The sequence below is a fragment of the Carcharodon carcharias genome, chromosome 19 (assembly GCF_017639515.1).
Source record: "Carcharodon carcharias isolate sCarCar2 chromosome 19, sCarCar2.pri, whole genome shotgun sequence".
NCBI lineage: Eukaryota > Metazoa > Chordata > Chondrichthyes > Lamniformes > Lamnidae > Carcharodon > Carcharodon carcharias.
The window spans coordinates 18,972,607-18,989,807 of record NC_054485.1 but is presented as its reverse complement, the minus strand read 5'-3'; the positions used below and the strand labels follow the sequence as shown (position 1 = coordinate 18,989,807).

Here is a 17,201-nt window from a genome sequence, read left to right as displayed (position 1 = left end):
AGTTCCCCAATCTACTTTAGCCAACTCATGCCTCATATCTTTATAGTTTCCTTTGTTTAGATTTAGGACCCTAATTTCACGTCGGACTACTTCACTTTCCATCCTAATGAAGAATTCTATCATGTTATGGTCACTGTTCCCTATAGGACCCCACATAGCAAGATTATTAATGAATCCCTTCTCATTGCACAAAACCAACTCTAGGATGGCCTGATAGTACTAAGCTGAAATGTCAGCCTGCATTATGTGCTCAAGTTTCTGGAGTGGGACTTGAACCCCCAACCTTCTGACTTAGATTGTTCCCCAATAAGCCACAGCTGACAAGTGACTAGTCACTTCTATTGCTTTTTGCTAAGTTTGTGATTAATACTTTGTGATAATCTTTATTTGGCAGGACCATTAATAAGAAATATTTAAGGCAGAAACCACAGACATCACTCAGTGTTCATGTGTTGTCACTGTCTTATACCACTGTACTCATCCACCAAGTCTGGTAACTGCACCCTTACCTGTAGAGCTATTTGCCATGTTTCCAGCCATGGAATATGGAGATCCCTGTGGATTCATCATCCCAGCCATACTGTTCATACCTTGACTGTAAGGGGAGCCAGCACCCATCATTCCTCCCTGATTCAGGTTTGGATAACCGGGTTGCCTGCATTAGAAAAGGGGAAATAAGTGAGAAACAAGAGAATTAAGCACCACCTTTGATTGGTGCACAAGTCTCATACACATTACAAAAGATTGAAAGTACAATGGGTCTAAAGTGGTCATAAACCCACTTCGCACAAATGGGCATAGACTTCCTGGTACTACATCAAATGAAGATAGTCATGACTTCATGTACTGGTCAACTTTTAAGAATGTGTGATTCAGATGCTCAGGTCACTGGCAGCCTTGTGCCTAGCTAATCACATGGCGTACCAAGAACAAAGGTAAACAGAACAAGCATACCTCACCACCCAACACCAGGTTAAGTTACAATAATTCAAACAGTTTCAGAATGATGGTGTAATTTGGGTGATCATCCCTCACCCAAACATAAGTTCAATAGCAAGAACGGAGGTGAGTCACTCAGACCTTTGAGCCTGTTTTGCCATTCAATTAGATCATAGCAGATCTATTTATTAATTCCCACTACCCACCCTGGTTCCATAAAATTAAATACCTTTACCCAACAAAAGTCTGTTTTGCATTTATTTCCAATTGACTCTGAGCCCAAACAGATTTTTTTCTTTTTTGGGAGTGGGGGATGCCACATTTCCACATCCTTCTGCTTCACAACACTACAGTCTTGCCTAGTTCTAACTTTCCAAGGTTATGTCCCCTGTTCTGGAATCCTCCTAAAAAGGAAATAGTTTCACAGTCTGATACATTGCACAGCCGCCTAACAGTAAATAATTGAGAATTCTCCTGTACTATGCAAACGCTGAACAAGAAAAAAATTAAACCTACTCAGACCTGTCATTTAGATAACATCCATTTGACTTTATATTTTAATTTTATATTTTAGTATCTTGAACTGCCAGATTCTGTCACTGTACCTAGTTGTGGCTTTAGTATATTTGACTTCTGTTGAACTGCCCCTTGCCTACTCCATCCTGCTTCTCAGGCAACAGTTACTAGTGCATCAGCACATTGAATCTAACTCATTTGACATAATAATCAAAGCTTCCGGATTCATGTTTTTTGCACAGACACCGGGAGAAATCTGGGGGTTTTTGCGGGGGGGGGGGGGGGGGGGGAGGAGAGAAAAAAATTGTACAAATGTGCTACAGAATTCAGAATCAACAAACATAGACCTTGCCAATCAACTGTACACCATATTTTTCATATTAACTATTGGAAAAATATGACCAAATGCGGGTGTAAATTTGACACAACAGTAAAAGCATGACTACACACAGTTTTGCCTAATCTCCTGAATGTGACAATTATCCAGGTTCAGATAATGATGGGTACAATAAGTTTCTCCCCTTCCCACTTCACCTACCCCCAGTAACCCAGATATAGCAGCAACAGGCTGCAAAGCTAGCACCATTGAACACCACCTGATATACCACACACCAGAGCGATTGGACTCCTCCAGCAGCTTGCACTTGTTTACTTGCTGCAGTTCACTCCTGCAAAACTGCACTAATCAATTCCCAGTTCAACTGTCAATCCCAATTCTCCTCATTAAGTCTCCATTTCTGTGCTGGAGGTAATTAGCCTTCATACAATTAAAGATATTGAAGGTGCACACCCATGCATAGGCAACCACCATACCTTCCACTGCAGCATTCTTCAGGCAATTGACCAGGAGATAGATGCAACTATATATACATAACCATAACAGATAACCCTCCACCCCACCCCCAATTCAAGGACCTTTTCTACAGCCCAGGTACCCACCCCAGTACCTGATCTCCCAACCCTCGGGATACCGCCCAGCCCCAGCAACTTTGATCAAATGAATGCTCCAGTAATATGCTCACTGTCATTCTGTACAATGAGCCCAGGTTACAAAACGACATCCCACTATACTATGTTACTAAAACACAATGCCTCAAAATTCAAATAGCTTCTCAGTTCATGTTCTTCACCATTTTAGTGGCTCCCATTGCAGTGCCTTCAATTTTATTTCAATCTTATGGCCATGCACTCGCTGCTCCACTTACCTGTTCTGTACCGAGTTTGCCGCTGCATGCATTGCAGCAACAGCTGCATCCTGAGCCTTGCGGTTCATAGCTGGTGGTGGGCACATTCCTGAGGTCATTTGTGCCGATAGGTTTGCTGTATTCGGTGTCATATTGCCTCCATACGGTCGGTTACCCATTGTCGCAGGGCCCATCCTCCCTGGTGGCATTCCAACGTAAGGTGGGGCTGGACCCTGACCATGCATTTGGTTGCCAGCAGTCATTGCATTCATGGTGCCACCCAAGCTGTAGTTTGCATTGGGCATTGCGTTATAGTTGGGTTGTCGAGGATAGCCCCCTGTTTAAACAGAAGGTGAAAAAATAAGCATGGCAGAAATGCGCCTTCATCTATTGGAAACAAAAACAGAAAATGCTGGCAAAACTCAGCAAGCCAGGCATCATTTGTGCAGACAGGCACAGAGTTAATACTTCAGCTCAATTATCTTTCATCAGTATTTTGCTTTTACCTCAATCTATCTGCCTTGGTCCAGATAGAAGGTGAACAAAAATAGAGCTCAACCCTTAGATGCTGACAGGATGCTGACAACAATTGACCCCAAAATAAGTGAAGAAAGTGAATTAATGATCAGCAGATACAAGATTACACAGTGACATTATTAAAATGGGAACCTGTTACTCCCCATCCTGTAAAACACAAATACACCCTTCACCTCACCCACAGCTGCAGCATGCCGAGGTTTTATGCCAGCTCAACTCCATAGCAATGGAGAAAACAGCATGGACAGTTTGGTAAGAGACAGATGACAGTGGTACAATATAAAGGGAGGAAATCCCTTGAACCATATTTGAATGCAAGTGTGGAGATTGACACTGTTCTCTGTAGCAAAGAGCAAGAGTCCAGATGGTTGTGTTGCCTGCCTGGTGCCAGGATTTGGGACATCTGCTCAGGGCTGGAGAGGAACTTGCAGTGGGAGGGGGAGAATTCAGTGGTCGTGGTCCATATAGGTAACAACAGCATATGCAGGACGAGGAAGGAGGCTTTGCATTGTCAGCATGAGGGGCTAGGCACCAAATTAAGAAGCCAAATCACAAAGGTAATAATTTCTAGATTATTACCTCAGCCACGTGCAAATTGACATAGGACAAATAAGGTCAGAGAAATGAATGATGGCTCAAAGGCTGGTGTGGGAGAAGTGGGTTCCGGTTTGTGGGGCACTGGCACCAGTATTGAGGAAAGTGGGATCTGTACCATTGGGATGGTCTACACCTGAACTCTGCTGGGCTGGTGTCCTCACAAGCCACATAACTAGGGAAGTAGAGAGGGTTTTAAACTGAATAGTGGGGACAAAGGATCAAATTTGGGAAGATGTGGCAAACCAAAGAGTAGAGCCAAGGCAAGAGAGAATGGTATTAATATGGGAAATGATAAACCATGACAGTAAGGGACAAAGATTACAAATCTAAGCATAAATTAGCAGATAAGGCTAGACGCTACAAAAATAACAAAAGGACAAAACTAAAGGCTCTGTATTTAAACGCACGTAGCATTCAAAGCAAAACAGATGAACTAATAGCGCAAATAGAAATAAATAAGTACAATCTGATAGCGATTACAGAAACATGGCTACAGGTTACATAGACTGGGGCCTAAATATTGAAGGGTACATGACATTTAGGATTCATAGGAAGCTCAGAAAAAGTGGAGGGCGGCTCTGTTAATTAATGATGTATTAGCATATTAGAGAGGAATGACCTAAGTTCAGAAAACCAGGATGTAGAAGCGGTTTGGTTGGAGATGAGAAATGAAGAAAGCAAGAAGTCATTTGTGGAAGTGGTGTGCAGGGTCCCTAATTGTAATTACATGGTAGGACAGAGTATAAAGTAAGAGATAATGGTAGCTCGTCAGAAAGGTACAGCAATAATCATGGGGGATTTTAATCTACATATAGACTGGAAGAATCAGATGCGCAAAGGTAGCGTAGATGAGGAGTTCATAGAATGTTTTCGGGATAGTTTCTTAGAACAGCACATTCTGGGGCCAGAAAGCAGGCTGTACTAGATCTGGTATTGAGCAACAAGATAGGATTAATTGATAACCTCATAGTGAAAGCACCGCTAGGTAGCAGCAATCATAAATGATTGAATTTTACATTCATTTTGTGAGAGAAACAAGTGCGCCCAAGACTCGTATTTTAAACTTAAACAAGGGCAATTGTGGGGGCGTGAAAGCTAAAGTGATCCAACAAATGAGGTTAAGAAGTAAGTCAATAGAGGTTCAGTGGCAGACATTTGAAGGGATATTTCAGAATACACAGAACATATACATTCCAATGAGAAAGAAAAATTCCAAGGGGAGGACCCGCCATTTGTGGTTAACTAAAACAGAATCAAGCTAAAGAACATAAGAACTAGGAGCAGGAGTAGGCAATTCAGCCCCTCGAGCCTGCCCTGCCATTCATTACTATCAAGGCTGATCTTACTTGGACCTCAATTCCAATTCCCTGCCCTCTCCCCATAAGCTTTCAACCCATTACTAATTAAAAATCTGTCTATCTCCTCCTTAAATTTATTCAGCGTCCTGGCATCCACTGCACTCTGAGGTAGTGAATTCCACAGATTCACGACCCTATGAGAAAAATAATTCCTCCTCATCTCTGATTTAAATCTACCACCCCTTAGCCTAAAACTATGGCCTCTAATTCTAGAATGCCCCACAAGGGCAAACATCCTCTCCACGTCTACTTTGTCTATCCCCTTTAGCATCTTATATACCTCATTTTGATCTCCTCTCATCCTTCTAAACTTTAGCTAGTATAGGCCTAAACTGCTCAATCTCTCCTCATAAGACAAGCTCCGCATCTCTGGAATCAATCTAGTGAACCTCCTCTGAAAAAGCATATAATTACACAGACAAGCGGCAGGTCAGAAGATTGAAAAGAATATAAAAAACAGCAAAGAATTACAAAAAGATTAATAAGGAGAGAAAAATTAGAGCACAAGAGAAAGCTAGCTAGTAATATAAAGAGGATAGCAAGAGTTTCTATAGATACTTAAATAAGAAAAGAGTTAATAAAGTAAGCGTTGGTCCTATAGAAAGTGTGTCTGGGGAATTGATAATGGAAAGCAGATGAATTAAATAGGTACTTTGCTTTGGTCTTCATTATAGAGGACACAAGTAACATCCCAAAAATAGCTGTAAATCAGGAAATGGAAGGGAGAGAGGAACTCGGGAAAATTACACTCACCAGGGAAGTGGTATTGAGCAAATTGTTGGGGCTGTGGGCTGACAAATCCCTATGCCCAGATGGATTTCACCCTAAGGTCTTGAAAGAAGTGGCTAGTGAAATGGTTGATGCCTTGGTTTTAATTTTCCAAAATTCCCTAGATTCGGGAAAGGTTCCATCAGAATGGAAAATATTGAATGTAACTCCTTTATTCAAAAAAGGGAGGAGACAGAAAGCAGGAAACTACAGGCCAGTTAGGAAAAATGTTAGAAATTTATTAAAGATGTTATAGCAGGGCATTTAGAAAAACTCAAGGCAATCAGGCAGAGTCAACATGGTTTTATGAAAGTTGCTTTTATGTTTAATTAGAGTTGAAGTACTTGCAATATCTGGAATGCTTTTTTTGAATGATTTTAAATGTTTAACCAATTTATTGGAGTTCTTTGAAGAAGTCACATGTGCTGTGGGTAAAGGGGAACTGGTGGATGCACTGTACTTAGATTTCCAGAAGGCATTTGATAAAGAGTGACAAAGATTATTGGGGAAAATAAAAGCTCATGGTATAGGGGGTAACATATTAGCATGGAGAGAAGATTGGTTAGCTAACAGGAAAACAGAGAGTAGGCATAAATGAGTTTTTTTCTGATTGGCAGAATGTGACAAGTGGTGTGCCACAGGGATCAATCAAGAGCTGGGGCCTCAACTTTTTGCAATTTATATAACTGACTTGGATGAAGGGGCCAAAGGAATGGTTGCTAAATTTGCTAACGACACCAAGATAGGTAAGAAAGTAAATTGTGAAGAGGACATAAGGAGGTTACAAAGTGACATAGATAGGTTAAGTGAGCTGTCAAAGATGTGGCAGATAGAGTATAATGTGGGCAAATGTGAAATCATTCATTTTGACAGAAGAATAAAAACAGATTACCTAAATGGTGAGCAATGGCACAGCTCTGAGATTCAGAGGGATCTGGGTGTTCTAGCACATGAATCACAAAAGGCTAGTATGCAGTACAGCAAATAATTAGGAAAGCTAATTGAATATCATTTTTTGTGAGGGGAATTGATTTCAAAATATGGGAGGATTATGTTTCAATTGTACTGGGCACTGGTGAGACCACATCTGGAGTACTGTACAGTACTGGTCTCCTTATCTAAAGAAAAATGTAAATGCATGTAAACGTTAACTCTGTTTCTCTCTCCACAGATGCTGCTAGACCTGCTGAATTTTTCCAGAATTTTCTGCTTTTGCTTCAGATGTCCAGCATCCACAGTATTTAGCTTTTATCTAAATGCATTAGAAGCAGCTCAGAGAAGGTTTACTAGACTAATACCAGGAATGGGCGAGTTATCTTATGAGGAAATGTTGGATAGGTTAGGCTTGTATCCACAGGCTTTAAGAAGAGTAAGAGGCGACTTGATTGAAACCTTTGAGATCCTGAGGGTTCTTGACAGGGTGGATATGAAGAGGATGTTTCCTCTTATGGGAGAATCTAGAACTAGGGGTAATTCTTTAAAAATAAGGGGTCACTCATTTAAGACAGAGATGAGGAGAGAAACTTTTTTTCTCTCAGAGGGTTGAATGTCTTTGGAACTTTCTTCCTCAAAAGCCAGTGGAAGCAGAGTCTTTGAATGTTTTTAAGGCAGAGGTAGCTAGATTCTTGCTTAACAAGGGAGTGAAAGGTTATCGGGAGTAGGCAGAAATTTGGGGTTGAGGTTACAATCAGATCAGCCATGATCTTATCGAATGGCAGAGCAGGCTCAAGGGGCCAAGTGGCCAGTGCCTGCTCCTAATTCGTATGTTCGTATGTAAGGTATGAACGAAGCAGTAAAGTTAATTTATCCAAATTTGTCCATGTTGTTAATACAAATCAAAAATGAATTCACATATCAAGTGTCCAAATAAGGATTCGCAGCTGAAAATTGGTGAATCTCATTTGCACACATATGATTATACTTAAACAGGTGTTATACTTTAGAGGCAAGTAACCCATCCATTGAATGCCTTTCTTGTGACACAAGGTATAATCAGTGAAGGGGTTGGGGAGTGTCACATCAACAGACATGGCCAAAGTTCCAACTCTTACACTCCAATAGCATCACACTCACCTTGAGGTCCATACTGGGCACTTTGAGGCCCATAGTTTCCAGAGTTATTCTGTTGGTACGGGCTCATCCCAGCATGCATTTGACCTCCAGAAGGCTGACGCGGAGACAATGCTGACCCTGTCTGTGGGGAGCTGTACTGTGGCAGCTGGGGAGGTCTCTGCATGTAGCCTGCACAGGGGAAAACCAGGTACTGATTTAACAACTGAACACATCACTCACTGCAATAGTAATACATTATGCAAAGTTCCTTGTAACATTTTACCTGCATGGTAAAGCCCTGTGAAAAGGGCAATAATTTCTCTTCAAACACAAACATATCAAACTTGTTTCAATTCAGAGAAACCATTCCAACTAATTGTCCTTGACCAGACAACTCAACTCAATAATTAGAGATCTAGGGAAAAATATTTAAGGAATTCCCACTCTCGCTTTTTATCGAATATACCGGTTTCATCTTCTCCATACCATTCCACCCCAGACAGTTTAATTATTTTCTGGTATATGGGTAATTTAGATAGATCCCAGGTTCAATGCCTGGTGTGTGCTGAGTTGGTTGGTTTCAGTAGATGAGGCAGAGACCAAAGCACCTTTGAAGGGAGGAGATAAATATTGACAGTTGAGAAAAATACAAGACCATAGGGAGAAAAAAAGTCAGTGAATTAGGTTTTGGATTATTCAAAGAAGCAAGCAGAAACTTCCTCTTGCTGTTCTGTAAGCTCCCATGCAGAACTAATTAAGGTGCTCCAATTGGCCAGATACTGAAGTGACTGGCACCTCAAACTTTACCATGATCAATGCCCTCAGGGAGGGGGAAAGAATGCCAAAAAATATTTCAACTATAATACTAGTTTGCAAGCCTTTTCTTGCTAGCAGCAAGAAAATTGTGCTTTGGCAAACTGCAGCAACATAAGGTGCATATCTGGCACCTCTAGTCAATATGTTAATATACTTACTCTTTGTGTTCATGGTAGAGAAATGTCGGCTGGAGAAGTGAATACAGATTAAATATGTTTGGTACACTAACTTTCAAATCAGCTACAAAAGCTAGCTATGATATGAACTCACCACGGTCCTGCCCCATAGCCGACGGATTCATGGAGGGGTGCAGAATTCCATCTGACTGGCCACTTGGAGGACGGGGTGGCATCTGATTTCCTAGCAAGCACAGAATTTACAAGTTACTTGTTACTGAAAAGAAGAGAACATTGCTGCAGGATGTCATGGGGGTGGCGCATTGGAGTTGCAGTCCCTTCAACAAACAATGGGATGAGATGAGTGCAGAAGGGTCTGGGCTGGGGCTTCCATCTGGTTTCTGTAATTCTCTAGCATAGTTATTTTCAGTGAAGCTACTTTGGTGGAATTGTGGCTATCAGCAATCATCTGTATAATAAGGTTTAGGGATCAGGGCTGCTGAGAAGACAGCAGGACTCACTTCAGAATCAAATTCCCGTCCTCAATACTTACCATTAACTCGGCTACAAGCAAAATGCTACTAATTTAGGGGCAGAGTCCCAAGACACGCTACATGCAAGATCCTGAAGCTTGGTCTGCTCAGTCTCTTTAATCAGGTTACAATGATGCCAATTAACCCTCAGTTTTGATGATATTGAGCTTTCCGATTTCTCCCCACCATTGACAACAAAGGAAATAAAACTCTTAAGAGTCGTACAAGAAGATCCAGAATAGTCGTAAACATTCCCATCCCACCACTGCCCAACGAAGCAGTCTTCAGACAGCAAACCTTTGCAATGAAACATACATACACACATTCCTACCTGGTACAGCTGCTGGGGACAGCGGCCCTGACCTGGACTGGGTTACACTAGCTGGTGATCCTACAGGTGAAGGTGATGGACCACGGATTCCAGGCAGATGCGGGGAGGTATGAGGGGAGAACGGTGACTGAGCAGGGTTACTTTGCTCCCCTTGGCTGCTGGAGATTCCTGATGTACTCACTCCTGGGCTCAGTGCCCCCTCTGTCCCAGTTGGCAAATCATCAATAGAACCCGACAAATCCTACAAACCCAGAAGAACAATTAGTTCACCTGCTCTTCATGTGTAATGACATTTACGTGAGTTTTCTTTTTAACCTCCAACCTCTCACTTCTGCAAGTACTGAAATGGTGAAAATAGTTTAAAGAAATGAACCAAAGTTAGACTATGCATCTATGCTGGGAGGGAAAATGCACTGGGAGGGCACAGGAGCTAGAATCTCATGGGGAATCCAACTCGTTAGACATTACCAATTACAAAACAACTTCCTTCATTAATGAGTGGAAGCAAAAATCATCTTAACTCCCAGTTCATGCTCTTCCCATGCACTCATCTCCAGACAGTAATCTCTGGCTGGTCGGGAGTGCTAGAAAATTGAGCCCCCAAATACCCAGTCACACCACCCTCCAACCCCTCCCTCAAATACCAACACTGCTCTGTGTTCAATGACTGGAGAAAAATCATCAGGGCACTTCTTTCCCTCAGTGGTGGAGAGCCAATGAGATATTCCCACCACCCCAACCCCAGTCCAGATGAAACTGATCACTTTACACAACTGGAATGTCTGAGATTGGGGCATCAATGTGTCCAATATTGGTCTGACAAAATAGCTCATACAAAATAAGCAGGAAATAGAAATCACCCACAACATACACTGATCGTTAATAACATTATTCCGTTAGCTTGAAAAAAATATATATTTCCTTTGGGCAAGTTGCTATTACAGTGCATCATATCAAAAAACTTGCGTTTATATTGTGCCTAAATCAGTCAAGAGAAAGGGGAGGGGTGGCAACAGCACAATGAAATAACGTGTCGGGGTATGGCTTAGATGCAGGGCTCAGCATCCTGACTTTTGATACAGTTCAAAATGATGGACTTTGAGGGGTGATGCCTCACTGCACACCTTTTAAAACCCAGCACTGAAGTTAAGCTTTCACTAAACTATGGGTGGTAGAAGTTGGAGAATGGGTAGTCGTGCCTCCTCCTGCCATGTTTTAAGTGTAGCCCTGGCTGGCACAGCCAGTCAGTCTGGGATTACCATCCTCTCATGCACAATGACATCATCATCACATTTAAATTACTGGAACTACTTTTTCTTGCTCTTTGAAAATGTGTTCAAAGCATTAGACAACAATTGAGTAATTAGCTATCAGCTGGAGACAGGACAAGGTTCACAGTTAAATCTCCCCATATAAGTCCTACTAGAAATACTGCACAACCTAAGACCGTGCACAGTTCAAGCCAAACTCATTTCCCTTTCATAATTTTATTTTAGTGTGATAAGCAGAGATGCATGAAAGCCCTTATATTTTACATACCTCTCATATTGCCAACCACAACCCACAGCTTAGGCCATACACATACTGCATGAGATTTCATAACGTACCAATTCCCACTAAAACAGATTCCCCAAAATTCAATCAGTCCCACCCCACAGACCCTGCCCCAGATCACAGAGGAAGAATCCTACAGTGAACTTGCCTCTCTGGTCTCAGTCTTCTTTGAATCACTGCATATTAATCTACTTCTGTCGTCCCTGGACAGGCCATGAATGAGACAAAAGTCAGACAGCTCTTCAAGTTTGAATCTCAGTAATAGTTTAAATTGTCTTTTCCAATGTTACTCTAGGTATCTGAGTCATTCATTCAGCTGGTTACAGGACATTAAATCATAAAATCACGAGCTTTTAACTGCATGTCTACTCCCCACCCCCAGCCCCCTTGAACAAGCAGAGACAGTAATCCTGAACAATCACAGACATTAGCTTACAGGAACTAACCAGGCCTGTTTTACACATTGTTGGTTACTCCCTAATCATCTTACAAAATGGTTGTTAACAAGAGAAAATGGCAGCCTCAATCACCATATCCATATAGGGAGGATCTGCCCAAGCAGTCTAACTTATTCTAATGACAAAAGCTACCAGCTTGTCTGAATATACTGGTTACAGTATATAATGAGTTAAAATCTAAGTGAACTGATTGTCCTTGATCAGCAGCATGAGTACGGTTTTACACACAGATGCACACAACCAGCTCTCGAGTACTCTTAAGATTAATACTGCACACCAGGAATCAGCCAATGTGCATGCACAGTTTCATTCCGCACACACCAATGCCCTATTCCTGTTTTAAAGTGAGTTATCACTGTGACATTAATTTTTAGTAGATATGGGTGTGGTTGCATTCATGTAGTTTTGCAATATTAAAGTTTCTGCATTGAAGTCAGGGAGGTGGGGATCACTCAGAGTATTCACGTCAATGCGCAAGGAACTGAAAGAAACAAGGAGGAAATCTATCATTAACAATGCCCCACATGTAAAATCCCCATTTTACAGAAAGTTACATTACTGAACAAAAGAAGCCAAGTGACTGAGAAAACAATTCCTACTCCTATGCTTCCACTCCAGTGAAATGTCCAATTAATATTAGAATTGTTCCTGCGGCCCAATCCCAATACTGCTGATCTGCAGTGAGTGCAGCACAAGTTTGGAGAACCTCATGCTGATGTGATGCTTGCTTTCTCATCCTGTCAGTGCTCAGGGCTCAGCCAACATTTACATTTGTAAACAATAACAGAATGAGTGTGTCTCACGTGCTTTCCATGTGCTTTCGATTTATTGCCCATCTGCCATTACCATCAAAATACTGGAAGCTGTCCAAGTATTTAACACTGAATCTCACACTCCTGGCTGGCTCCCTCCCTAACAAAAGCCTTGAGCTTTCTTTTGAAATCCTGCCCAGTTTTATTTCGGGCTCTGACCTGATGAATGAGTGTTGATTACTCCACGGAGTCTGATGTGTTGAGGTGATGTCACAGTGTACTCGCTTCTCCCTGACATGTTCTATGCACTTGGCCACTTTTGCCATGTCTCCACACCCAGGAGGTACAAAACACAATCTCTACTCCACCCCCCAGGGCATACAGTGCTGGCAAATCACACATCAAGAAACTCAGCAACTGTGCTTTCTATGCCAATAAATCTCCCTCAATAAATAACAAATCGTCTCCAAGTGTTGCCTTCACCCAAATTAGACAAGAGCACAATGGGCATCCTCACCCCTCTACCTCCAATCCAGCATTACACACAGCACTCCTCCAAAGGCTGGCTCCTTTCTTTCCACCACTCTCAGTGAAAGTGCACGTTTCTATTAACTACCTCTCTCACCTTCCCCTCCCCAATTCCAAAAGCTCAATGCACAAATCTATTTTATTAAAAGCTCATTCAGATCAGAGGCCAGGTGTGGGAACTGGCAACGAATAAAGTTAAGCAACTTTTCTGGATGTTTATATCTGGTGTTCAAATCTAGATTCAAAGTGTTATACAATCTCCCTGCCTTGGTCTCCTGCACTGGCTCCATTTGTACAACTGCTTCCATTGAGCATGCATGGTACAAAGGATCCGTACAAAATCTGTCTCTGGTTTAAAAAAAAACTTTAAACCTTTCCAGAGGCATTCATTCAGAGAAGGGTTCACACACTCAATTTTCTGCCTTCTCTCCTTCAGTGCTCCATTTCCAGAGCACCTTTCCCAAGTTTCCAACTAGCTGCATTAAGACAACCAAGAGCAACCTGAAGATAAGCACTGCTGATATTCCCGCATCTCCAATTGGAACCTCTCATAAAAGAGGCATGAAAATGAGGAGGAAGGAGGCAAAATCCAGCCATGTCTATTCCTCTTGTGTTTTAAGTGCTCCAATCACTGCAACTCCTGCACTTTAATGAGTTCCTCAATACAGATTCCACTTTCAGTACAATCATGGCAAAATCAAAATGATCCCAAGTTCTGGGTCATGGAAGCTAACAACAAAAAAATAAAAAAGCACTTAAGTTGAAGTAGCAGCAAGTTATATCATGCTGGCTATGGTACCCGGGTGTTCAGTCTGTGTAACAACCGTCAACTAGGACATATACAAAGACAAAAGCCACTCAACAGCTGCAGCAGTGCTTCAGGGAACCAGGCACGTTATTATTCCAGAGTTAACTGCAGTGCTTATAGGCACAAGTGCGCTAGAAACAGGCTGTATACTTTTATGACCTTAATTCAAATCCAGTTCAGACCAATGGGTTGAATGTTGTCTGCTTGTTGCTCAGTCTTCTCAGACTTGGTCTAGTTTCAAGAGTTTGGCCAGGCTCTGTCCAGCTTCAAGAGGGCCTATAGCATTAAACTGCCCCTAACTGGCAACTTGGTACTCCCCAAGGGGTCATGGGCTGGTTGGCACAGAGAAATAAATACAAATGTCAGACTGGTATAACACAGGACACTCAAGGGCTGAATCCAGGAAGCTTTACTCTGCATCCCATTGTGTATGTTTTTGAACCAGACACTGATTGCCTGAAATGGAAAGCGATGTCTGCCTAGCACTAACACCTCTCATTTAGACGAGCACAACAAACAATTTTTATTAACAGAACAGAACGCGAGAGAATTAGGTGAGAAACACAATAATTAAATCCAAGACATCGCTTTCAAAAGGAACAAAGTCAGTCTTGGTGATGTGTTTTCACCATGTGTAAAGTTATCAACACTGACAGAGATTACTCTGAGAACACTGACTCATACAAAGGAGCTGGGCTCCTACAGTGAAACTGGAAGGGCCCAGCGCTGAGGCTACAAGCTGTGTTGGGTCATTGACCATGCAGGAACCTTCACAGAATACATGTTTTTTTTTTCTCTCACAAACTGCGAATGATCACAAGCTCCACGAAGTGGCAGCCTGGTGCTTTTGAAAATGGAGCAGGTGTTCCAAATGCAAACTCCAGGCCAAAGGGAAAGAAATCTATGAGGAAAGACAGGGTGCCAGTCCACTTGCTGCTGCCGCAATCCTTTCTTCTCACATTGATATGGATCCATCTGTTTTTGAACAATAGCGAAGCTACCCCCCTCCCAACTGAATTAAGTGACACAAAGTACCAGCATTAGTTTACTCAGTAAAGGAAGAGCAGGCCTACTAAGCAGAAACCCCCAAATCTCACTTCCTGAAAGATACAATTCGCAGAAGGCAGGTGTATAACTTTCATTTAATCTTACTTGTGTCTTGATAGTAACACTTCTCATGTATTGAACATACGGAGGCCACAAAACATCAAAGAAAAAGTACTTACTGTGAAGGCACTCACTAATATGTTGAAACATTTTATGCAGCTCAACTATTTTTTAAAAAAAAGTAAATTCCTCTGTAGAGCTCAGGTGACTGTCACTTGGTGAAAATGCAGCTCTGCTGACCAGTTTACAATTACTTGCAGAGCTCCTGATCAATGTATCTAGGTGCGAGGCTCTGCAAGTCCAACAGCTAATGCTAACTCACTGCACTCATTTCCACTAAGCACCAATTCCTTGGGTCTTAGAAAACCTATAATCACTTTAAAACAAAATGGATTGATGAAAGGACATGCTTTTACATGAGCTTTTACACATAACACAGGTGAAGCCTTAATCTCAACAGGATGCAAGAGAGCGCTCAAAATCTTTACAGCAAGTTAATTTCAGTAAAGATCCATTAGCTCACCCACCCATGTGTGAAGTGAAGCATAGGATACTCCTTCGAGAATGATCACCCTGCCACTCCCTCCAGCAGTTATTTCAGAGTCCCCACTCAACAAACAACATTTATGATGTAGGTTGCCAGGCTGGGGTAGGGGAAATAAGAGATAAATACACACTTCCAAAATAAATATTCCTGCGCATCCTGAACGCATTGGCCATCCTATGACAGAGGAATAGAAATGCCTGTACCATTTCTAAGCAATTCAAAAAAAACTTTGTCCTACTCATTAACTATTTAGAGGGATTTAAAACAGCAAAATCGTAGTGACAAGTGCATGTTCCTGTCCCCAGTATAATTACAAAGTGACTGCTTGCTCTGTCCCCAAGGCATGTATGGCTCATCATGAGGAAGGACTGAACTATTTAAAGCACACTTACTCCACAAGAACAATAAAGTATTTTGTGGGAGAAACAATGAGTTTCTCTACAAAACCCCATGTGCATCAGGAACCCAAGAATGGCTCTCTGCAATAGCAACATATTCTAGTTGCTTTCACAAAGGAAAGTGTTGAGGGAAGGGAGCAGATCAAAGCTGCTTCTCTACAATTACACTGTACATAGTGAGTATTCATCTTTTGGGTGCTGTTATATCTGCAGCTCAGCAGTAGCAGGATCAGCGGGGTCTTTACATAGCAAAATTTCTAACTCTTAAAAAAAGACAGTGGTTCTGTTCTGGCAGTTTGAGGCATTCACATGAGTCCTGTAATAGCCAGAAATAGCTGAGCCAATGCCACCAAGCAATAGTGTCTGCATGAGATCATGTGGTGTCAGTAACCCAGTTATATAGTAATTTGCCCCTCAGAGATGAATGGAGGGTCTGTACATGCAAATGAGAGGGTGATGTGGATTTAGAAATAGAATCTCTAGTAATTCCAAAAAGATCACAGATGAAAATAGGAAACAGGCCATCCTTGCTTGTGACTCAGGTTATGGAATTGTGGGAACAAGGACTCTTTGGTGTTTTTAGCTTGTATTATTTCAGACCTCCTGAAAGGTTAGCACCATTACCAGACACAAGACAAGGGAATGATTCATATTTGAGGTAATTTTTAGTTCTGGGAAGGTTAAAGTTTAACTGTAGAAAATGAGATAAATGCAACCAAAGCAGCTTGAAGACTATTACACTTAAAAATGCTGCAGCCATGTTGACTTAAGGGATTAACAGCTAGAAAGGTAAGACCATAAAGTAGCATTAAGAGTCCCTGGACCCAATTAATAGCTCTGTACAGTTAGGAGTCAGAAGTCGTGGGGAGCGGAGGAGGTCTCTAGCTCGTTGCTGTGAAGGGTTAGGGATCAAGAGAAGCCCTGGGAGCCATTTATAGCTTGGTGTAGCTGGGGAGCTTAGACCTTGGTGAAATCCAGGGGAAGTGCCAGCCGAGTGACACTAGCTGAAATTATATCAGCTGAAATTAAGCTAGTATGTAGAGGCTGGAGCGTAGTCTCGAAAATCCAGGGGAACAGAGTCTCAGGAGATGAGACTGAAACTCTGGGAGGTCTACAGACATTGATGCAGCCCAAGTTGGAGCAGCTTTGAAGGAGTTCAGAGTCTTCATCTTCGAAAGCAAAATTTGAGGGAAACAGTTCCAATGAAATTGGCTGACTCATAGGCTTTAGTGACATCTGGGTGGATTGCTGAGAAGTCTGTGGGATCTTGTTCGCATTTGCTATGTATTGTACAGAATGGTG

At 42.0% G+C, this 17,201-nt stretch overlaps 1 protein-coding gene across 3 annotated transcripts in view; it reads right to left on the bottom strand.

Moving 5' to 3' along the window:
* The window catches only part of LOC121291485 (AT-rich interactive domain-containing protein 1A-like), a 138,051-nt gene that overhangs the window by 36,473 nt on the left and 84,377 nt on the right, over window positions 1-17,201 (bottom strand). For all 3 annotated transcript variants that reach the window (XM_041212726.1, XM_041212727.1, XM_041212728.1), the window contains exons 5-9: window positions 9,748-9,988; window positions 9,038-9,127; window positions 7,973-8,140; window positions 2,661-2,976; window positions 510-655 (exon numbers count right to left, since the gene is read on the bottom strand). In XM_041212726.1, the coding sequence (XP_041068660.1) occupies window positions 510-655; window positions 2,661-2,976; window positions 7,973-8,140; window positions 9,038-9,127; window positions 9,748-9,988 (961 nt within the window). The remainder of the gene's footprint in view (window positions 1-509; window positions 656-2,660; window positions 2,977-7,972; window positions 8,141-9,037; window positions 9,128-9,747; window positions 9,989-17,201) is intronic.